Here is a 21055-nt window from a genome sequence, read left to right as displayed (position 1 = left end):
GGATTTGTTCATGCCAATTTCATAGGAAACACAATTTTAGAACAAATGCTTGTAATGACCTTTGATGGTATCACTCCTGCGACATCGATTTACACGATTTTGTAAGAAATTGATTGAAAATTTATGAGTTGAAATCGATTGGCTCTACTTTCTTCGAAATTTCCGACACACACACACATACAATCCAATTAATTTATTAATTTGTTTCATGTACACAACATTAATCTACCGCGTACCACTTCTGAAACATAACAATTATACAACAAATATCCCTCGAATAATATGCTTGAGCAGCGGTGTATATGCCAGGGCGTAGTTTCAATTTACATGATTAACAACTGGTTCATTGTCGGAAATTTGTTCATACAGATCCATTTTACTTCATCAGTCATTTTGATTAGGTAATTATAACGAGTTGCAGGGTTCGTGTATTCCAACATCCCCAAATCATTATGTTTGATTATGCTTTCATATACAAATTGAATTGGTAAACATTTCGAAGGAAATTTGGTCTAAGCCAACGATTTTCGATGTTCACATGAGATCGGTGAAAATTGATTTGGTTTTCTTCGGCAAAGCATTTAGTAATTGAATATGAACACTGAGCAGACAGCTTTCGTGATTTTTCAGTTTTTTTGAATTTTGTTACGAATACAGTTAAAGTCGACCAAATTTATATCAAAATTTACTTCGTTTTACCAATTGATTTAGTAGTACAAACACACTTCTTAAACATCCTTGTAAAAACGCTTCCTATCACACGCGTAAATACGTATGTCTTAAGTGTGTTTGTACTTGTGGACCAGCTGGTAAAACAGCTGAAATAAATTTTGATACTTTGATTGACTTTAACTGTAATTGCAACAGTTAGTCGAAGAGAAGGAAATACATTTTGAGTCTTTTGTTTTTTTGTTTTGTTTTTTTTTTTTATGCAACGACTGTACGTACATACTTCTAACGTGAAAATTTTTGGACTAAGAATTAAAATATTTGTTCTGGAAATGCCAAAAATACAAAAAAATCCGCTGAGAATCATTGAAGTGGTGATTTTCGGAGTGGTGATTTTCGGAGTGGTGACTTTCGGAGTGGTGACTTTCGGAGTGTTGAATTTCGGAGTGTTGAATTTCGGAGTGGATATTTTCGCAGTGGTAACTTTAACCTGAGGACTTTAGCAAGAGTTTCAAGCTGAATTATCCTTAGGATGTTGTTGAGGACTTAGAGTAATCATATAATTCGTCTAAGGTTGAGGAAAAAAAAAGACGAAACCACTCGATTCGGTCAAGAAACGATTATGAAATCATCTTCATTTCACACAGATTCGTTTTGAAGACCGAGAGACGACAAGAGATACCGTTCTCAAAGTAAAGAAATCTAAAGAAATTGTCTAAAGTAACTCCTTAGAAACCACTTGTGTCTCATACAGCAATCATGTAAGTTTGTACCTCATCATATCTATGTAATAACTATTCACTAAACCCCATCAACCAATCCAAACCGAAAATATATCTGAGTTAATCATTGCTGCTGTAAAATCAGTTGTCATTTATGTGTATCACGTATCATAAATATAATAGACCAGAATCATCACCGAAGAGTCAGAGATGCCTCTGGCCCAACTGAACTTAGTTCATGCCATTCTACTAATGTAAATGTATACCTCCACTTCAATGATTTCTGGAGAGAAAAAAAATACGTTAAACTCATTCAATCTCCCCTTCGCTTAACCCATACCCCCTACATTCGTTTTCCTCTCTTTTGATACCAACACAACAATATATCGTGAACTATATCATTCATTTGCCTTATATGTATACCATATCGAGCTCGACTCTGTTTGATTTGAAATCCAAAGAGAGCGAGATTGTTTGCCTGTGTAGATTGTCGGGTCATATACAATGCATACAGAGCAAGTATTGCCCTGTGTGGATATAGTATAGATGTTTTATATTCTCGGTGTGATTGTATGTTACGTGATTTGTACAACGAATGCCGTTAGCAGCGAAATGCGGAGTTAACATCAATAGGCGGAGTTTGTTAGCGAACCGAGGTGTACGAGTGGAGTGGGATATAAGCAAGTATTATATACAGTTGGTTTAAGTTGTCTCGTAGGTAGAGTGGGGCTGTAACAGGTCGTGTCGGTCGGGTCGGGTCGTGTACCTTTTGCACTGACTGTGCATCCAGTCAGGCTCTAGAAGGCCTTTTGAGCGGCTGTCGCTTTGGTTTTTCGTAAAATTTTCTAAAGTCAGAGTTCGTGTCGCTTTACTCTTTTTTGCATTAAAGTTTATGGAGACTCATCAATTTTGATTTTTTTTAAACAAAAACCGTATAAGCGAATGAGTTGTACTTTTTAAAGTCTGACTATTTTGTAAAAGAAAAAAAAACATTTTTTGTCGATATATCAGAGGAAATATATGAAGTGAGCGGTGGTGCTTCATGTGGTGATTTGTTTTTAAAATACGAAAATTTATTTATTGGATCAATTTTCGTTGTTGCTGGTTTTTTCACATCTGTGCAAATATTTATTCTCGAGAAATCATCGTTCGACTCATGAAAGTAATAATTTACGTTGTTTGTGAATGACATTCCGAGGGCAAATCGGTTATCGCACATGAAAATTAATTTAGCAATAAAGTCGATGTGTGTGCTAAAATAATATCGTTGTTCGTATAAATACAATAAAAATACAAAGTTTCAAGTGAAGAGACTCTTGTGATCGAACGGATTATGAATTATTGGTGAAAATTGGAATGTGTGATGGATAACAATTTACTGAATCACTGAACAGGATTTTGACAAACCCATATCTCGAGTGATGTTCTATGTGAAAATTTAAACAGCAAACAGAAAACCAATCCAAAACAAACAGAAAATTCCAAAAACTTTGTTCCAAAACAATTTGCCAAAATAGTTCAATCAACGGAATTTTGTGGTAGTGTCGGCCCCAACAGTGGGGTCCCAACCAGCAATATTATTACTCACAATTCTCTAAGTGCGTACGGAGGTGGCATAGTTTGTCCATCTCCGTCCGCACCATCCGGTTTCTTCAATCACTGTACGCCCAGCTCGGACATCAGTGCACTTGAGCTCGGTTTTCCTCGAGGCATGGCACTAGTGGCACAACCACCGCCAAGTGCTTGGCGTGAACCAATCACCACGTCGCACATGGCACCGGTGATACAGGCGAAAGAGGAATTGACCAATCTGTCCGCACCGGGCATCGGATCAATGTCCAGAGATTTGGTGCAACAGAGTACGACGCCCGGATCGCAGGCGAATAGTTCGCAGAGTGGTGGATCGCAAATCGATGCTAAAGCACAGGTGATAGAGTGTGTTGTGTGCGGTGATAAAAGCTCAGGAAAACATTATGGACAATTCACTTGTGAAGGTGAGTCGGAACATTTTTTGTTGGTTTTATGGTTTAAGGAAAGGAGAGTAATTGACGAAGTGAAGTAGTCTGGAGTGGTGTTAAAACTCCACGAAAATTTAATAGAAATTCAACTGAGTTGAATAAAATCGAAAATTCAATTTCGTTAGCACTAAGCAATCCCAAATTACTTCATAGTTGAAATATGGGTGCTCTGTTGCCTTGTTGAGAAATGTGTCGTAGGGCTGGAGAAAATCATTGCTTAGGGCGAGCACAGAAATTGTTTTTCGTTAAGTGACAACTGTCAAAGTTCACTATCCATCTCTCTCCTCTACCCATGTCTGCGATATGGGTAGCCTTCTTAAAACTGTCAAAAACTCGTGAAACTAGTAAATGTTGACGAATAATTGCTGTACGTGCTCTTAACCTGTTACAGACGGAAAGCATATGACCAGTATTATTATAGGGTCTATTACTTCCATTAAAGTATCTTTAATCGGTTCATTTCAAATCTTGTACTTCAATTGTTTTAACAAGCATTTTAGTATATAAAAGACCATATTACCCAGAGCTAGTCATTATTTTTGTCGTCGTTATCGATAACAGATGAATATAGCCGTTTGTGACAGGTTTTCCTGTTTTTCGTGAACTTGAAGTTTCGTTAAGTTTCTATGAATATTCGTCTAATCACAGTTTATATGCACAGGCATATGCAAAACTGTAAGATATCGAATGCAGCAACAATTCTGTGATTTCGATTGAATGACCTATAACTAGTCAAATTGAATAAAAGCTTGAGAGACTGAGGAAAATTGTAGTGAAAATTGAGGAACAAAAAATCGTGAAACTTCTGAAAAATAGGACACGCTACAAACATGCTGAAATTAACGGGCCTTAGCCATTTAACTAAATCAACCTAACCAAATTTCCCACTATATTGGCATGGTGTGGATTCCACACCGTGGATAAAATACAGTTTTGACCCGGAAAGTAATAATTTTGCTCAATCAATTAAACTCAACTTGTTCCAACGACCCAATTTTGCGAGTTCCACACGGCCTTTTTTTAACCGAATTTCTCGCTCGTACACCAATCAAATATATCAAATATCCAACCACCAACCGACTGTTTACCTCTCTATTCCCTTTTTACCAAAATTACACCACAAATGACTCAATAATCCCCGTAAATCAAAATATCCCATTATTTTATTTAAACAACATTGATTTAATAACCGCATACACACACTCACCCGACGCCGCTCCAAAACTCCCAATACATAATCAATAAAACATGAAAATCATAAAAATAAATTTTTGATCACATAATATCCGGTTCATAAAGCATAATAAAAATGTTCCTTTTATAACATTCATTTAACATCTTTTTTTAACCATAACTGTGAGTTAAAGTCACAGCAAACGAAACAGGGGGATGATTTGGGTATTGCTTTGCATCATGAAGAAACAACGACAAATTATAGTCAACCCTTATACGGTCTCAATGTTCAATATGAGTATTCAGATTCGGATGTATTACAAAAATCTATTTTTTTTTGTCTTATACTTTGTGTTGTTACATCATACACTATGTGGAGGTTTGGTACAGATTTTTTTGTGTATCTGCCGTTTTTCGTTTAACTTTTCCGTCTTTTGGCATAGCATTCTCTGTGCTTAAACAAGGAGAAAAAATTGTAATAATCGTAAAATACCTCCCCAATGTCAAGCCCCCCGAAAAAAAACCCTCTTTCTGGATGGGATTTTATGTTTTGTATAAACATGTCTTATGTCGCTTTGATTTTTGAAGACAATTAATCAGGGAAGTATAGGAATATTGTCGAGGAAATTGTGTGTAAAAAACACACAAAAAAGGAGCAAAGAAAAAATCGGATTTTTTTCTGTTGACTTCAAGTTATTTATCCGGGGACATTGTGCATTCAACGATGCATGAATGGAATGGAAGAAGCAAAATCTTCTTCCGAATGGTAAAAGATGAGTAGGAAGAATATCACAGCGATTTTATGATGAAGATTAGAATAATAAAAAGATTACGGCGGCAGAGCCGGCAGAGTTGTATTATTCCACTGTAATGAATGACCTTTACATGTTTATAAGATAACTGGTAAGCGTATGCATTCAGCATTTAAACTGTTTTAAAGAGACGAATGCAAATTTCAATGTAATCAAGTTTGGTCGCATTGAACATTATGTTGTGTCTTGAGTGGCTCGCATAAAATGTATTTTGCTGCACACAATCAACCTGAATCGCTCAATTTGTCTTTCTGAAATTCAAAACAATATAAAACCCGGAGAATCTAAAATCTATTTCAATTCACAGCGTTAACCATACGTAATAATCAGCGTAAAAGATCTTTTCACGTGGCTGATGTCGTTGATAAATAAGTTTTTTTTCCTGTATTACTGTAACGCACTTAAATGCAACGAAACTGCACTTTGTGAATTAATTTACGGTTTTGCCGTCTAAATTCGTAAGCGCAGGAAAAATTACACGATTCAGAGAGTTTTATTGTGCTGGTGTGATGAACACGATTGCGGTGTTATTCGATGCTGATTATGGAACAAAACTTTTTTTCTGTTCTCTTCCACTGTTCTATCTGTTCCAGAAAGTCATTAATTTTAAACTTATTAATTTGTACGGACGACGAGACAATTGTGTGTGCCCACAGCATTGTCATTTTCTTTGTTGGTTCTTCTTCAAAGATAACATCGAAATTGTTATTCGAAATGAATTTGAGATTTTATATGGGTCGAAGAGTGTCTGTACAACTTTGAGTCCCTGTCAATTATTTTACCAGATTGATGTTATAATAAACTAAAGAGTTAGGGACGCTAAGTCATAGATATCAGTAGCGGAGCAGGTCTAGTCAAGTTCAAATCAGGTTTTTATGTTCAGTTCTAAGACAGGGCCTATTTGGAGGAATCGAATTCTTAAAAATTCCTAAAAATTCGTTTATTTGTAAATTCAGAAACTTAGGAATTTTTAAAGAATTTTTTGGAATTTTTAAGAATTAAATTCCTAAAGTTATGTCTGGTTTCAGGCGCAGTCGTAAAGTACTTTACTCGCTTCGTTTACGCCGGATAAATATGTCTTTTATCAGCATTAACCGACTGATTCATAGGAAACAATAAAAACCGACCGAGCGCCATTCTCTTCCTATAATTTTCTCTAAACAATTTCCCGTCAGTTTCTATGCCGCAAAGATTCATTCAGCATTTCAATTTTATCGACTGTAGCCAAGCTTGATGGTGCATACAAATACAGTCAACGTTGTACTGTAACTCAATTTCTTTAATGAAAATGCATCCAATACAGGAAAAGTACCTCAACCGTCAATAATTTTGCGGCAATTTTTAACGAGCACAAATATCGTTTAAACGGTTCAGAAACGTTGAAATGTTCAAATTATTAGACGGACGATATCGAAAGGAAAACACAAGTTGGAAAGTTACCGTTGTAATTGAGCTGATGAAATGGGAAATTTTCTTTTGATTTTCTACTGCGTCTTTCGCTAAAGTTTCAATTGCTGAAACTTTTACGTTCCAATTTATGTAGACGGAGCTTTTACGTATCTGTAGTGTGATTATGTGGAGAGTTATCTTTAATCTACAAAAGTTACGCTGTAGGAGTCATATCTTTTGCACAATGAAATCTGTTACTTCTCTGAATCGAGTTATTTTTGACAGATTGAGACCAAATCTGCTACTTCATTAGTTTCAACAGATATGTCACTATTAAAGTGAGCAGAAAGCAGAGGTTTTAGCTTATTTTTGTCGACGCTGTCGATAACAGATGACATCCCTTTTTCTTGGTTGGTATACCTTGTCAACACAACACACCAAGAAAGACATCCCATCATCTGCTTCATATTCGACATTGAAATTTTGAAGGTTTCAATTCTCGCGTAATTATCCGAATGAAATTTCGTAGATCTGTGTGTCGTTCGATAAAAACACATTTGCGATTCATTTTTAATGGGATGACGGAAGGATTTTTTGTGACTCTTTTTTCCACTTACCACTAATTGGGTCATTTGGGTCACTGGTTACCAAAAGGTGCGTCGGGCATTCTGCTTCAAACTTGACTCGGAACAGGCGTCAACATACGAATTTTAGGTAAAACTAAGCAAATGAGTGTCGGCATTTGCCCGATTAGCCCAAATGACCAGTTCGGGCCTGGTAGGTTCCGTTATATATTAATGAATTTACCGACTCTAAACTAGACTTTAATGTAGATAGTCTTTAAAATTGTAAAAGTTCGAATCGGTATGAAATTACAATTCAAATACTTTCATTAACAAAACGAAGTAATAGATTAGAAGATCGTTAATACAGTCGACGCCAGTGAAATTTAGATCTGAATTTGCCTCAGCTGTTTTTCAGCTGGTCTTCTTATAGAAACAATAGTAGATTAAGTCTTTGTTTAAAACTTTTTGTTTTGCCAAGTGTCCCACAAAAGGCAAAATGCAAAGTTCCAGACAATTACTCACTAAGCCACCGAGAAATGAGTTTAGTTTGCATGTCAATGAAGTAATGACACATTTCCTATGTTTTTATTTGAGCGGACCAGCTGCAAAACAGCTGAAACAAATTCTGGGCTAAATGTTACTGACGTTCCCTGTACGTCGAGTAGAAATCTTTGAGAAATCAATTTAAAAGAAATAATTTTGTTGACTGAACGAATAAAAATAATTTAAAAAAGAGACTCACATTGAACAACCCAATCTGAAATAATAACGTTCGAACACCCGTTGCCCATATCACTTATCCCATAATCATCCAAGGCAATTATAATATTAAAAACCGCACACTTCATAAAGTAATTGCATTTTTCATGAAATATTTACGATGCGTTTGGGTAATAATCATCTGAGTAGAATACAATTTCTCCAAGCTCAACTTGAACGGAAAATGATGTGAGCTGCACAAAAAAACAAAAAAAATCTGTTTCTGTGTAAGTGTGTACGTTACCGGTCCATGGATAGATGGATGGATGGCACGATATTTTAATGCCGCACTTGAAAACATGCATTTTGACGTTCATCCATTTATACTCATGAACTGTGTCCAATTAATGTGAATAAGCAACTTTAATGTATTGAATGACGAGAGTACTGCATGCAGAGTTCTTTAAGACATTATATGCTATAACTATTTCAGATGATTTTATTGTGCACTGATCGTAAAAGCTATCGACATGGAAACAACGGTCGGTTCAGTCAATGTATCTAAGTGGAGCTAAGTTTGTGTAGATTTTTTAACTGGCTTTGCAGTGAAGTTTTTAATTGCAAAAGATTATGGATTCTTAACGTTTGACCTATTAATTCGACCTCGTGTTCAGTGGTTACTCTGTGAATGGATTTCGTTAGAAAATTTGGAAAAGTTCCATGCAGAGAAGATTTCCGCTTGAACAGACTTCTGAACATCGACACTTTTTCATAAAAAAGACTTATCGGCTAACGCAGTGCCGCTTTTAGCTTTCGGGCGCCATCGGGCAATAGGAAAAATAGGCGCCCATTTAGTAAAGCTAAATTTTTTTTAAGGACCTCGGGCGCCATTTTCTTCTGCTCCACTTCGGGCGCCACGGGCATTTGCCCATTTGGCCCATATGGAAAAGGCGGCACTGGGCTAACGACTGACGAGAACACAAAAACCTTGACTTTTTCTCATTGTATCGCCTAGATCGGTCTCCTGGGTTGGGGGAATACAGAACTCCCATTAGCCAAGAGAGTGATATAATGGCGTTTCTGGAAAAGACCTCAAAGCTGAGGAAGGAAAAAAAATCAAAATTTGGTTCGAATTTGGTTGTGGGAAAAGGTATGTCCTCTGGTACTGACGCGCTGGCAATGATATAACAAGTTATCGAAGAATCATCAGATATATATGTGAATGCCCCTCACTGCAACATCTCCATACAAATGTCTCTAACAATGTTTCTTCTAGAGATTTCAAGACAGAAAGACATACAGACAGACTTACGCCTTACAGTGCTTGATCGTGTAGAAATCTTTTATCTCCCAGTACAACCCTGAAAAATACTTAAGATTCAAATGTTTGCTTCAAATTTCAGCATTATGCGTAACTCATTTGTCGCGTTTACTTTTTAAACAAGTTGTGAACTGTTATCTTGATGATTCTGTGTTCCTCTCCACAATTCCACATCCACCAAAACCTATTCACGTTTATAACCTGTGTGTGTGTGCGAGAGTAAACGAAAATTCAGCACCTTCTGCGTGTTACAATTAACCGCACAGTGCAATGTAATGTGAACATTTAATCCGAAAATAATTGGTTCTGTGTCACCGAAATACTGAAAGATCATTTCGTACACATAAATGTGTGTCTACACACCATAGTCATTAAAACCATCATCATACCTTTGGGGGTTTTTGTAAATTAATATTTACATAATGTTTGAATCACATGTCATAACCGAAATTGATATAAAAGGATATGAGTGATGAGAGATGAAATGACATGGAGCTGAATGTGTTTAATTGTTAGCGGGAGCTCACACTGTTGAATATATCCACCGCAGCATACATTTTAATCACATAACCGACGAATAGTGGTGTGTATGCAATATCTTTGACGGAGAAGGGAAAACAATTTCTGGTTGTGTCGCGACTTGAAATTTATTCAAATTTCCACCGAAATGTTAGCGCACAACACACAAATTTACCTAATTAAATTAACCCTTAGACGAAATGTATACATACAAATTCGGTTGTACGTACTGTACGTACACAAAGGAGTCAAATAACACGGATATCGTCTAATGATCTAAACGTTCATTATATTCGCTTTTCATTCTGTTGTTCCGACTGGTGAAAATATTTAACAAAATTTAACTGTGTGATGGTTTTCATTGTGTGGAAAGGTGGTGGTTGGTTTTTTTGTTAGAATTTTTATGATGAGTTGATGAGAGATAGCCGAAATATTGCAAGGAATTGTGTTCCATCAACAGGTAAAATTATGCTAATGAGGTAAGCGATTGAGGTAGATCCAGTGACCTTTCTCCGGTTTTTTTTATTCAGAGGCTTTTTATGATCTGTATGAAACGCGAATGTATGACGATGAATGAAGAGTTATGCAGATTCATTTTTATCCATTGTTAGAATCGACCTTCAGGTTCGATTGTTTTGATTATAATTTCCCGATTGGTTTATCAAGGTTGTCGTACATTTAGACAATTTGCGGAAGAACTACAAATGTTCCGACTATAGCCCTGTTCACGTTAAAAAGTTCTGTGTGACAACTTTTGGAGGAGTGTCGATCTCGTTTCTCTATCTGATAGTAACCAATACTCTAGATCTCATAAGTGACAAAAAAAAAAGATTCTAAGTTGCGCAAGGCAATCAAAAACGTATGCGTTTCTATGCGTTGCCATGCGTTTATATGCCTTACCATGCGTTTATATGCGTTACCATGCGTTTATATGCGTTACCATGCGTTTATATGCGTTGCCATGCGTTTATATGTGTAACCATGCGTTTATATGCGTTACCATGCGTTTATATGCGTTACCATGCGTTTATATGCGTTACCATGCGTTTATATGCGTTGCCATGCGTTTATATGCGTAACCAGTAACCATACGTTTTTATGGAGTCTGTGATTCCGTTGCGCGACTCAGAAACAATTCGACCGATATATCAACGGCAATTTTCAACATTTTAAACGAAAATTAGTTACAAGAAGAGTCGATCTATCCCAGCAATACACGCCATTGCCGGTGCATTTTCATAGAAATCGATCACATCAAACAAAAATAAATTATCGCTAGCGAGTCAGGGACATTCCATTTTATAATCCCCGATCAAATCAGCGATGTGTCTCGTACGTTCATCGTTTTCCATTAGCATTTTTCTGAGCTGTGCAATAGACGGTTTTCATGGGCATAACGAATTTTCTCATATATTTATAAAAAGCATTTTATCTTACAATATAATCATCGATAATTCTTCATAATCGTTTTTATTGTAAAATTCTTACAATTAAACCGTTAGCGAAAAAGATGATCGGTTGAGAATCACGACTTTTTAATATCGATGGGCGGATGATGATGATGGTGTGTGTGAGTGGATGTGAAAGCGATTTTTTCTCTGAGTTTTTTTTTCGTCTTCTTTGGTTTTCTTGTGAGGAAATTATATAAGTGTAGAATGAATCGTTTTGTGGGTAGAGTAATTTCAGCGTGTCTGATCATTTCAATTTAAATAAGTTAGTTGTATGCTCAGCCATATAGCACCAATAGACCGGCTCTTAATTTAATGTTTAAGGAACAGTATCCAAAGATCCTCTTCCAAATGGTGAGAGTGCAATCAACAAGATATTCCGCAAGTGAAATTTGCAGCAATTACTTGCAATGGACATAATGCATCCAATTTCTCATGGTATAAATTTTTAACAAAATGCACTGTTAAAATCCACTTACTATACTAACCCAATCGGCTTTTGTCTGAACCCCACAACTCGTTTCTACCATATTGAATCTAGGGCCGAACTACGAGGGCCATTACAACATAAGCCAATACTTAGTAACTAACAACACCAGACTGGCTCATTGAATTCTAAAATTTTAAACTGCTTTCTTCAGCCTTGGGTCCAAACTTCTTTTCGGTTGAGTGGATCTAGTGCCTTACATCGTATCTGGCACAAAAATTTTCAACTTTACAGGCTGACACTTAATTCTAGAATTTTTTAGTGATCATGGGAGCAGGCACTTCAGGAAATTGTCGGAAAAATTCTGAGATCTTTTCCGGAATTTTTCGAAGCTACTTCCAAAGTTATCGGAATTTTCAGAATTTTAAATTCCCAAAAAAAACTCGTAATTCGGAAGTGGACATTACACATTTTAACGATCAGATCTTTCACCCGATAGTGCCTCCGAATTTCCGGTTCTAGAAAAAAAAGAACGCAGCCTAGTTTTTAGTTAGAAAAAGTATTCGGATTGAACGTATTTTTTCGTGATCCTGGAATCTCAAGTTTCGATCATTTCATGCAATCGATAAAGAATCACTCTAGTTCATGAAGGCCTGTTCTAACTGATGTCATGGTAAATAAATAAATCCTCCCAGCCGATTCACATTTAAACAATTTGCTAGAGTCGAATTTTACTAATCTATTGTCTAGACGAAACATTCAAAACTTTAGCCCGAACAAACAGTCTCGTTTCGATATTATACAATTTCCATAGAAAAGTTGTCGGTAAACACTGCTGTCCAACCAACTTGAGAACAACAACCAGCAGAAGAAAAAAACTGGATATTAATACCTAGACAATGCATAATAATAAAAGGAAAAATGTCTTTCCATTTAACACATAATGGCGACCGAAACCCTTTCAATACACGTCTTGGCACTGGCGATTATACCGATCAAGTTTCCCATCGAATTATGTGACCATTGTATCTGTGGGCATTAAGCTGCGCTTCGTGACACGTAAACTTTTGCATTTTATAAATAGTATCTCTCTCTCTGTGCAGACTTTGTATATTATCGGCCACATTTTCCATATATTTATACCGCTTCTCATATTTTACCGATGATGGCAGACATTATAAATTGTTGCTAAAACACTGAAAACAAGGTGTAATAAGTTCATGGGGGTGAGTGTTTGTTTGACGTGTGTTTTCGGTTTGTATTTCCAAAGCTTTCTTTCTGTCCATGTTATTAATTGGATTAGTTTGGCATTGCATTTTCAAAATGTTTGCAGGATCTATGACTCTGAACCGGGGTGACACGACTTGTACAAGTAAACATCTGTTACCGTTTTACTGTGGGTAATCAAATTATATTTTGAATTGTAAGAATCATGAATGTCATTTGGAGGATGGTGGGCACAGATAGAAAAACATTCAGAGAACTCACATCATTAAATCTTCTACTTCAAATGTTAATAATATTTATCGGTGTTTCATATCAAATCTTTTACTTCACTAATCTTAACATAAATGTTGTTATGCAAGCAAATGCATCAAGTACTCAATATCTGAGAACCTACAATATGACTAACCATTTCTGAAATGTTCGCACTTATTTCCAGCAACTCTCTTTCGGGAATACCTCAACCTGAAACATTTGGTCTTAGGAATAACAGAACTAACATCTGAATCTTTTCGCGAACGGTTGAGCAGCTCATTGAATGAGTTTGTGGTCTCAGGCTTTGTTAAATTAATTACATCTCAAGCTCTCCTTCACTTCACAGTTAATTCTACGGTAAATTGTGTGCTTTCTTCAGTCCATTTAATTAATTCACATCGAGATTTATGTCATCTGCACTGTTAGAACTAGTAAAGGAAAACTACATTTCGAGATTAGATGCTCTGACACTGTGTTAAGCTATCGTAATTATTCAACGATTAATCTGATGTCAGATGTTTAAATCACCGGCATTTAAAACTCCTTAGTTGAACTGTCATACACGAAACATATCATTATTAAGAGCTGTTCACATAAATATTTTATTTTTCTCTCCTTTAATTCAATTAATTTTAAATAAACTTGTTCCGTAACAGACTTTTTTCCATTTGGAAACTAAAAAGTACAGAAGAGACGAGAAGAGAAAAAAAACCAACCATCGAACGGTATGCGCATATGCATATTATATTAAGCGCCGAATCAGACATTTAAACTTTGAACCGGTAATGATCATTTATTATCTAAAATAACTCGTCTAAAATATATTATTAATCTTTGCTCTCTCACTCGCTGTGGGTAATGTGTGTATGTACACAAAGCATTATTTGACGTGCATTTAGCGCAATGTAGAAACTATTTCGTTTCATTTTACTATTTCGTGTTTCTTCGTCACCATTACATTATGAATGCAAATGGATATTAATGGTACACAGTGTAGCAGGACTTAAATATTACTTGTTTTCGTTTCGGGAGGGAGGGTTTTTCTCTATTTATTTTTTTGTTAAAATTTGAATTGAGTGAATGATATGGACCCTATTGTTGAATGATTAGATTATTATTCTAATTTTTTTGTTCAGATTGGATTAGTCGAGTTAAGCCACTGCAAAAGTCACCCTTTCACCTTTAGCATTAAAAAACGGTTGCCGAAGCTTTATTCATCATTGTGCCAGAGGTCATTTCCGATGGTGGATTTCAATTCAGATTTGAACTCTAATGAATTTATTTCATTGACATTGCTCCATACTCTACCAGCCCTAAAATAGTTCATACTAAAATGGTCAATTCCAATATATTCCAAGTCTATTCGAAACAGTAAGTCTTTGTCTTAGGAACCCTAAATGGAAATTAATTTCCACCAGCAGCGTACAATGCAGTGTGCAATTAATTTCACTAAAAGTCGCCGGTGGGTGGTATTGAAAAAGGTAAAAAAGTAAAAAAATGAAGACGACTCCCAGTTCAAGTTCCAAGTTCTGTGTCAAGTCACAGTTCACAGAACAATTAGTAACTTCACTACATCAAAAAAGTCCTGGCCCTTGTTTTGTGCCAAGCAGTGACTATTTTCGGGAAATCATTTTTCCACATTTTCTCTCTATTCTACGTAATTTTCCTTTATTTTCCAAAAAGTATTAAAATCTGGGAAATGCCACTTCTGTCACGGAAAACTGAGAGAAAGTTTTGGAAAATGTTTTTCCGAAAACAGGCCCTGCTTGACACATTCCTCTATTTTTCCTCTTTTCTCAAATTTTCCTACTTTTCGGCAAATTAGGGAAAATGGTGGAAAATAACGAGAAAATATGAAAAAATTTGGAAAAATGTTTTCCCAAAAAAAGTTTTTTTTTTCTAAGACATTGAAGTCACACCTTTTTTTTTGCGTAGCCCCTCCGTCCCTAAAATACGGCCGACTTGTATAAATGACTCCTTATGCAATCGATAAATTATTAATTAACAGTATACCGTGCCACACTAAGTTTTGTATTTAAACTAAAATTGCAGGAGCCACGACATTGTCGTTCAATGTAACACCGTGTGACACAATTACTTTCTCCATTTATCTTACATTTTAACAGCGGAAAATCTTACCAATATTTGATATTTTGTGTAATCACTTATAGCATGCGGCTGCATTCAAACGAACTTTTTCGACTCCAACCGTAATTATGAGGTTAAAACAATTAATCTTGTGGTGCGCTAATGAATCATATTAAACGATGACTTTTTCTGTTGTTTTCTTAATGTGGTTTCATAATTTTTCATAAATAACAACAGAGAGAGAGAGAGAAACTTACGCAATAAATAGTGTAAGCACGTAGGTATTACACATAATGTACTTGATAAATAAAAACGATCTTGTTAAATCTAATCCATAGCCAAGAATAATGAAGAAGAAAAAAACGCAGAGTTAGGAGAGCGAGATAGAGATGGAGAACAGAGCGGTTTTTATCTTTTGATCTTATTATGTTTTTGGTTAACCATATGGGTGGTGTGTGTAATTTTCATCTTTTTTATTACATTTTCTTGATGTTCTTTGTTTTATTTTAATGATTTCGTTATTGTGGAATGCGCGTTAAGACACTGTCTACCACAATGTTCGAGATCATAATTTAATTCGGCCATCAATTCACCCGAATATAAGTTTCGAATACTTTCAATAAAAAATGAATTTCTTTACTCTTTGCAGGTTGTAAATCATTTTTTAAGAGATCAGTTCGACGAAACCTGACGTACTCATGTCGAGGGAATCGTAACTGTCCAATCGATCAGCATCATAGAAATCAATGTCAATACTGTCGACTGCGAAAGTGCCTCAAAATGGGAATGAGAAGAGAAGGTAAGTGTTTCCACTTGATTTTTCATTAAAAATTATTTTTTTTTTGATAAAATGAAATTCTAGAAAATTCTTAACCATCTCATGACAGGGCCTATTTTTTGAAAAGAAATTTTCTCAAATTACCTGAAATTTTCCAAAATTTGCTACAGTCGACGTCAGTGAAATTTAGGCATGAATTAACTTCAGCTGTTTTTAAGCTCATATAAACAAAACGGCTCATACTTCTTTAATAAATCACAAGCACGTCCGTGGAAGTGGTAAAAATTCATAAAGAAGTACGACCAATTGTGGTTGTACGAGTGGATCAGCTGAAAAATAGCTGAGGCAATTTCATGCCTAAATTTCACTGACGTCGACTGTAAAACAATTTATCAAATTTTGTAAAATATCAATAAATTTTGGCAAATTTTTGGAAAATTCTCTAAAATACTCCTACCATAACACGCAGTCTTTACCCGAAAAATTGACTTTCACTGCCTTCAATCATTTGATTAAAATCTCAATTCTCTGAAACTTTTCTCATCCATTTACTAACTCACCAATTTCATCAACTTGTTGATCCTCATGATCCAAAATATCACATCTCTGTGTATTTAGCCAATAAATAAACCGAAACGTTGACTGTTTTACCACATCTCACTATAGACAAATTCTATGTGATTATTCTGTATTATACCATAAAATTATACACACTTTGATTCAATTACCCCGCAGACCAAATTACATGGTTTTATCACAGTTAATCTCATCACCGCACTCTCTGACTGGTGTATAACATAAAATAAATGTGAAAATTGTTATTAAATGCCTCATTGCCATATTTCATCTAGTTGGTAATGACTTCCTAGTGACTTGAGGCCAAATTTTGACACATCCAATGAATGATGGTCTTTAGCCGAACGTTTTTCTTTACGTGCACCTTTGTGATCTTATAGCGGAAAATTCAATGATATAATTTTTTTTTGTGAGAGAGATGCCATAATTTATGGCGACTTGTTTTCACCTCATTGTCGAACGTTTTGCAGGTTAAATAAATAAAAATTATCGGTCAATTGCTATCAGAGTTGATAAATTGCTGAAAAAAGTCCAATAAAATTCTTTGGTGAAATTTATGGAGAATCATTCCGACAAAATCGGTCTGAAATTAAAATTTCGATGCGTCGAGTGAGGTACAGACTCTGATCGATTTAAAAGCAGTGTATAACTAACATGATTTATTGTATCTCTTGTGTTGAAGGGCATTTATTCCCAAAAAATCTTTTACTTCATTTGTTTAAACATTCATTTTACTACGCTTGTCCAACTTTTAATTCACGAAATCTTTTAAGTATTTTGCTTGACAAATCGAAAACGGCACGACCAGTAAATCTATTACTTCATTAGTTTCAACACACATTTTCCTATATAAGATCACAATTGTCGGATGGTTGTTTTTGTTGTTGTTATCAATATCATATGAGTAGCCGCTTGACCACCTATTCCACCTATCTTTGAATTGTCTGATTCACCGACACCAAGGGTTTTTTGTTTGATTAATTACATCAACAATATGTCAAATTTGTACGGTAAACTATTCTGTTCCCATGAATCCTTTTTTGTCAAGCATTTCTTTTACACTTACGGTATCGATACCATTAACAATGAAAACCCCTTTTCTTCTATTCACATTATGCGGATCAAAGGACGCATATCCAAGAAAGAAAAAACCGAATAAAATATTAAAATTTTTCAACATCATTAAACTCAGGTGTGGAAAATGCAAAGCGTAAACAAAAAAGGTTTTTTTTTCTTCAATTTTTGCTTCATATGCTGGCAGAGCCACATCGAACCGTTCAATGTTAATAAAAAGTTAAAAGGACATTTTCGCCTTAATTAAACGACACTATTTGAATGAGTATTTTTTACGCTAAAAACCAGTTTGCTGTGTCCTTCATTGAATTTAATTTACATATGTTCGTAGGGAAAAAAGGGGTCTCATGTGTTCGTTCACATAATAGAACTGACCGATGGTCAACGAAAATGTTTTGACCAAAAGTTTTATTATCTTTTCTTGTCTATTCGGGATATTATCCTTTTGCGTTGAGTAGACCATTCAAAATGTTGGAATTTTAAAACGAAAATAAAGAAGAATCGCAAAATAATGATTCCACGTAACGGATAAGAGGCGTGATTCATAATTTAGGTGTTTTTTTTGTACATTTGATGGTAGGATTAGGTAACTTTTTTCGGTCGACAAAAGTGAATAAATTTGAGGATGAAACGTACCGTATCAAATTCGATATGAAATTTACTCGGGTCTGAGACTGACAAGGATTTTATTTGAAATGTTAAGTCATAAGGAAGATAGTTTCGGGGCTGAGTAAATCTTACACAGTGCAAAGAATAGTATCAAAATTGTATACCGGTCTTACCTTGAGGATTCAGCGATTGTACATTTATTCTAAGTCTCAGAAAACTTACCATGCAATACTTGTCTGACCTTAAAATTAAAATTTAAATTATCTTAGAAGATAAGTGGTTCGAGTGAACAAATAGAAAACCCTGATCTGAACCTGCATACAAAATTTTCTGCTTTTCCGGTCATTTTGTAGACTATAATCTATTAACGTTTGAAATTATTTTACTTTATTGGTTCCTTCAGCTGGTAAGGAAAGGTTTCGAAAACTTAATTTCATTTAGTTTATGATTCGCTAGATGCTCACATACAAAAAGGTATGACTACATAGTCCTCAAAATGTTAGAGTTTCGATATTTCTTTGTCATTGCCGCTGTGGGTTGATGAGGTATTTTGGAACTGCATTGAACTGCACTCAGTTAACTCAGTGCACGCTTAAACTAATGAAGTAAAAGATTTTGTGTCAAACGCTAGGAGACAGATTAAATGGAGTTGTTTCTTTAAAAATTGGCTTCGCTCTTTGACAACAATCCAATAATTTTTCACAATTCATCTGAACTGTGTGGTGGTCGTCACATCCGAATGATAAACATAAATTTTATTATAAATTCATTTATTAACACAAACACAAGAAAGAAAAAAAAATCTCTCAAAATATTTACGAAAATTAAATTACTCGTGGTCATCATCATCAACTGTGAGTTCATTAAAATTGTTGTTGTTGGCGAAGGAAAAAAAAATATTTCCATAAATTCTCGTACAATTCGTAAAATTGTTTAAATTATCTACTCCCATTTATAATCGAATATAATTTTCTCGTTACATCATTTTGTAATGATTATTCCTCTCAGCCGAACAACAAACCTCTATTACCAGAACCAAAACAAACCGAAAAAAAATCTATTCAATCTAAAACAATTTCGCAGTTGATCACAAACTAAAATCCATCTTCTTAATGACCACTATTAATCAATAAAGTGTTTTGTTAGATTATCTTCTATACAAATCTAATAATAAAAATACCCGAGAGGCATTAGAAGTATGTTCATAATAATTGTACTCCATAAGATATAACCGGAGAGATGTGTTTTCGTTAGCTTTAATATGCATATACGTACACATAACGATATGAACGCATGAAATCTCACAATAAATGCCCATAATAATAGAAATTTTTCAGTTAAAATTTCCGAGGAGTCGAAAGATATATTAGTGCCCATCAGATTGGACACAATATACTACATGTAATACATGTAGGTTATAAGTTAGATACAAATGTATCCGTTATAAGGTGAAATTCTCACTATCATCGTTCGTTTTTTCTTTTCATTTATACGAGATTACATTCCGTGCTTTATACCACTTCGTTACGAGCAATGTTTCTTCGATTTCAAAAAAGGTAGAGAAAAAGTAACAACAATCCCGTACAAGAGAATTTAATGCGGTCTTATGAACATGAAATGTAATTTATTAAATCTGTCCCAGACTCGGAGGTATTTTAGATTTTGTATTGCACAATATTTTTCTGTTTATAAAATGTAATGTTTATCGGTGAGCCGAATGCTGAAGACACCAATGCCTTCTTCGGTGATTGCATTGTGGTTCTTATGTAAATTTTAGTCATTTTCGATGACTAAACAACTTAAACGACAGATGATTTTCCTTGTTTTTCACTACTTTTTATTGCATTCCAGTAGCTATTTGTGTATCGATTTTAGGATCGCTATATTGAAGTCAATATGCCAGGGCAGACATGAAAAGGGGCGAAATCACGAGAAAACAATGTCACTTGAATTCCCAACTAAATCCAGTTTTTCATCAGATCAACCACCCGTTCACATATATGCACTAATGAAAAATCTAGTACTTCAAGTTCTGCTATCTAGTAATGTTCAAGAATCATTTTAAATATCAAGGGTTTGTCTGCCCTCACATTAATTTACAAATATGAACTCTGCATATTTGGACGTGAGTTAGAACTAGTATACAATTTAGGAATGTACTTACAGGGATGGATCGAACAAATTCAATACAATCCTTCCGTATTGGTACATTATGGTATTTAACGTCGATATCACATGAGTGACGTGAATTGTATTGAAACGATTAAGTTAAAATTGTTGCTACGTAAAGACTCACCTTGACATAAATTTTCACACCTTCTTCGTTCTCAGTTATAGAATTCAAACAGAAGAATTCGTTGAATTAGCATGTTTAATCATTCGAAGACGATAACATCAGCAGCAGTGTTACTATCGGATCTATTACCTCTTTTGATGTAACAAGTTACAGTATACCGGACAGTACAAAATCTACTACTTCATTCATTTTAACATTAATTTTACCATGCATTTTATTATATGTAAAGCTTACATTTTATCGGAACTTTGCATTTATTTTTGTCACGTTATCGATAATAGATGAAAAAGCCGTTCGTAATATAATGCATAATGGATGTCGTCGATTTGCTTGAGATTCGAGATGTAATTAGTGCTTAAACTAGTTCATTGAAAAATATCATTTTGCTCGAC

General features: G+C 35.0%; 1 protein-coding gene across 1 annotated transcript in view; it reads left to right on the top strand.

Moving 5' to 3' along the window:
* Positions 1-2097: 2097 nt before the first annotated feature.
* LOC119076085 (steroid receptor seven-up, isoforms B/C) overlaps positions 2098-21055 on the top strand; it is a 69980-nt gene continuing 51022 nt past the window's right edge. The window contains exons 1-2 of the mRNA XM_037182738.1: positions 2098-3385; positions 15980-16129. Coding sequence (XP_037038633.1) covers positions 3103-3385; positions 15980-16129 — 433 coding nt within the window. The 5' untranslated portion in view covers positions 2098-3102. The remainder of the gene's footprint in view (positions 3386-15979; positions 16130-21055) is intronic.

This window comes from Bradysia coprophila, unplaced genomic scaffold, assembly GCF_014529535.1.
Source record: "Bradysia coprophila strain Holo2 unplaced genomic scaffold, BU_Bcop_v1 contig_232, whole genome shotgun sequence".
Taxonomy (NCBI): Eukaryota; Metazoa; Arthropoda; class Insecta; order Diptera; family Sciaridae; genus Bradysia; species Bradysia coprophila.
This window is presented reverse-complemented; position numbering and strand designations above follow the sequence as displayed.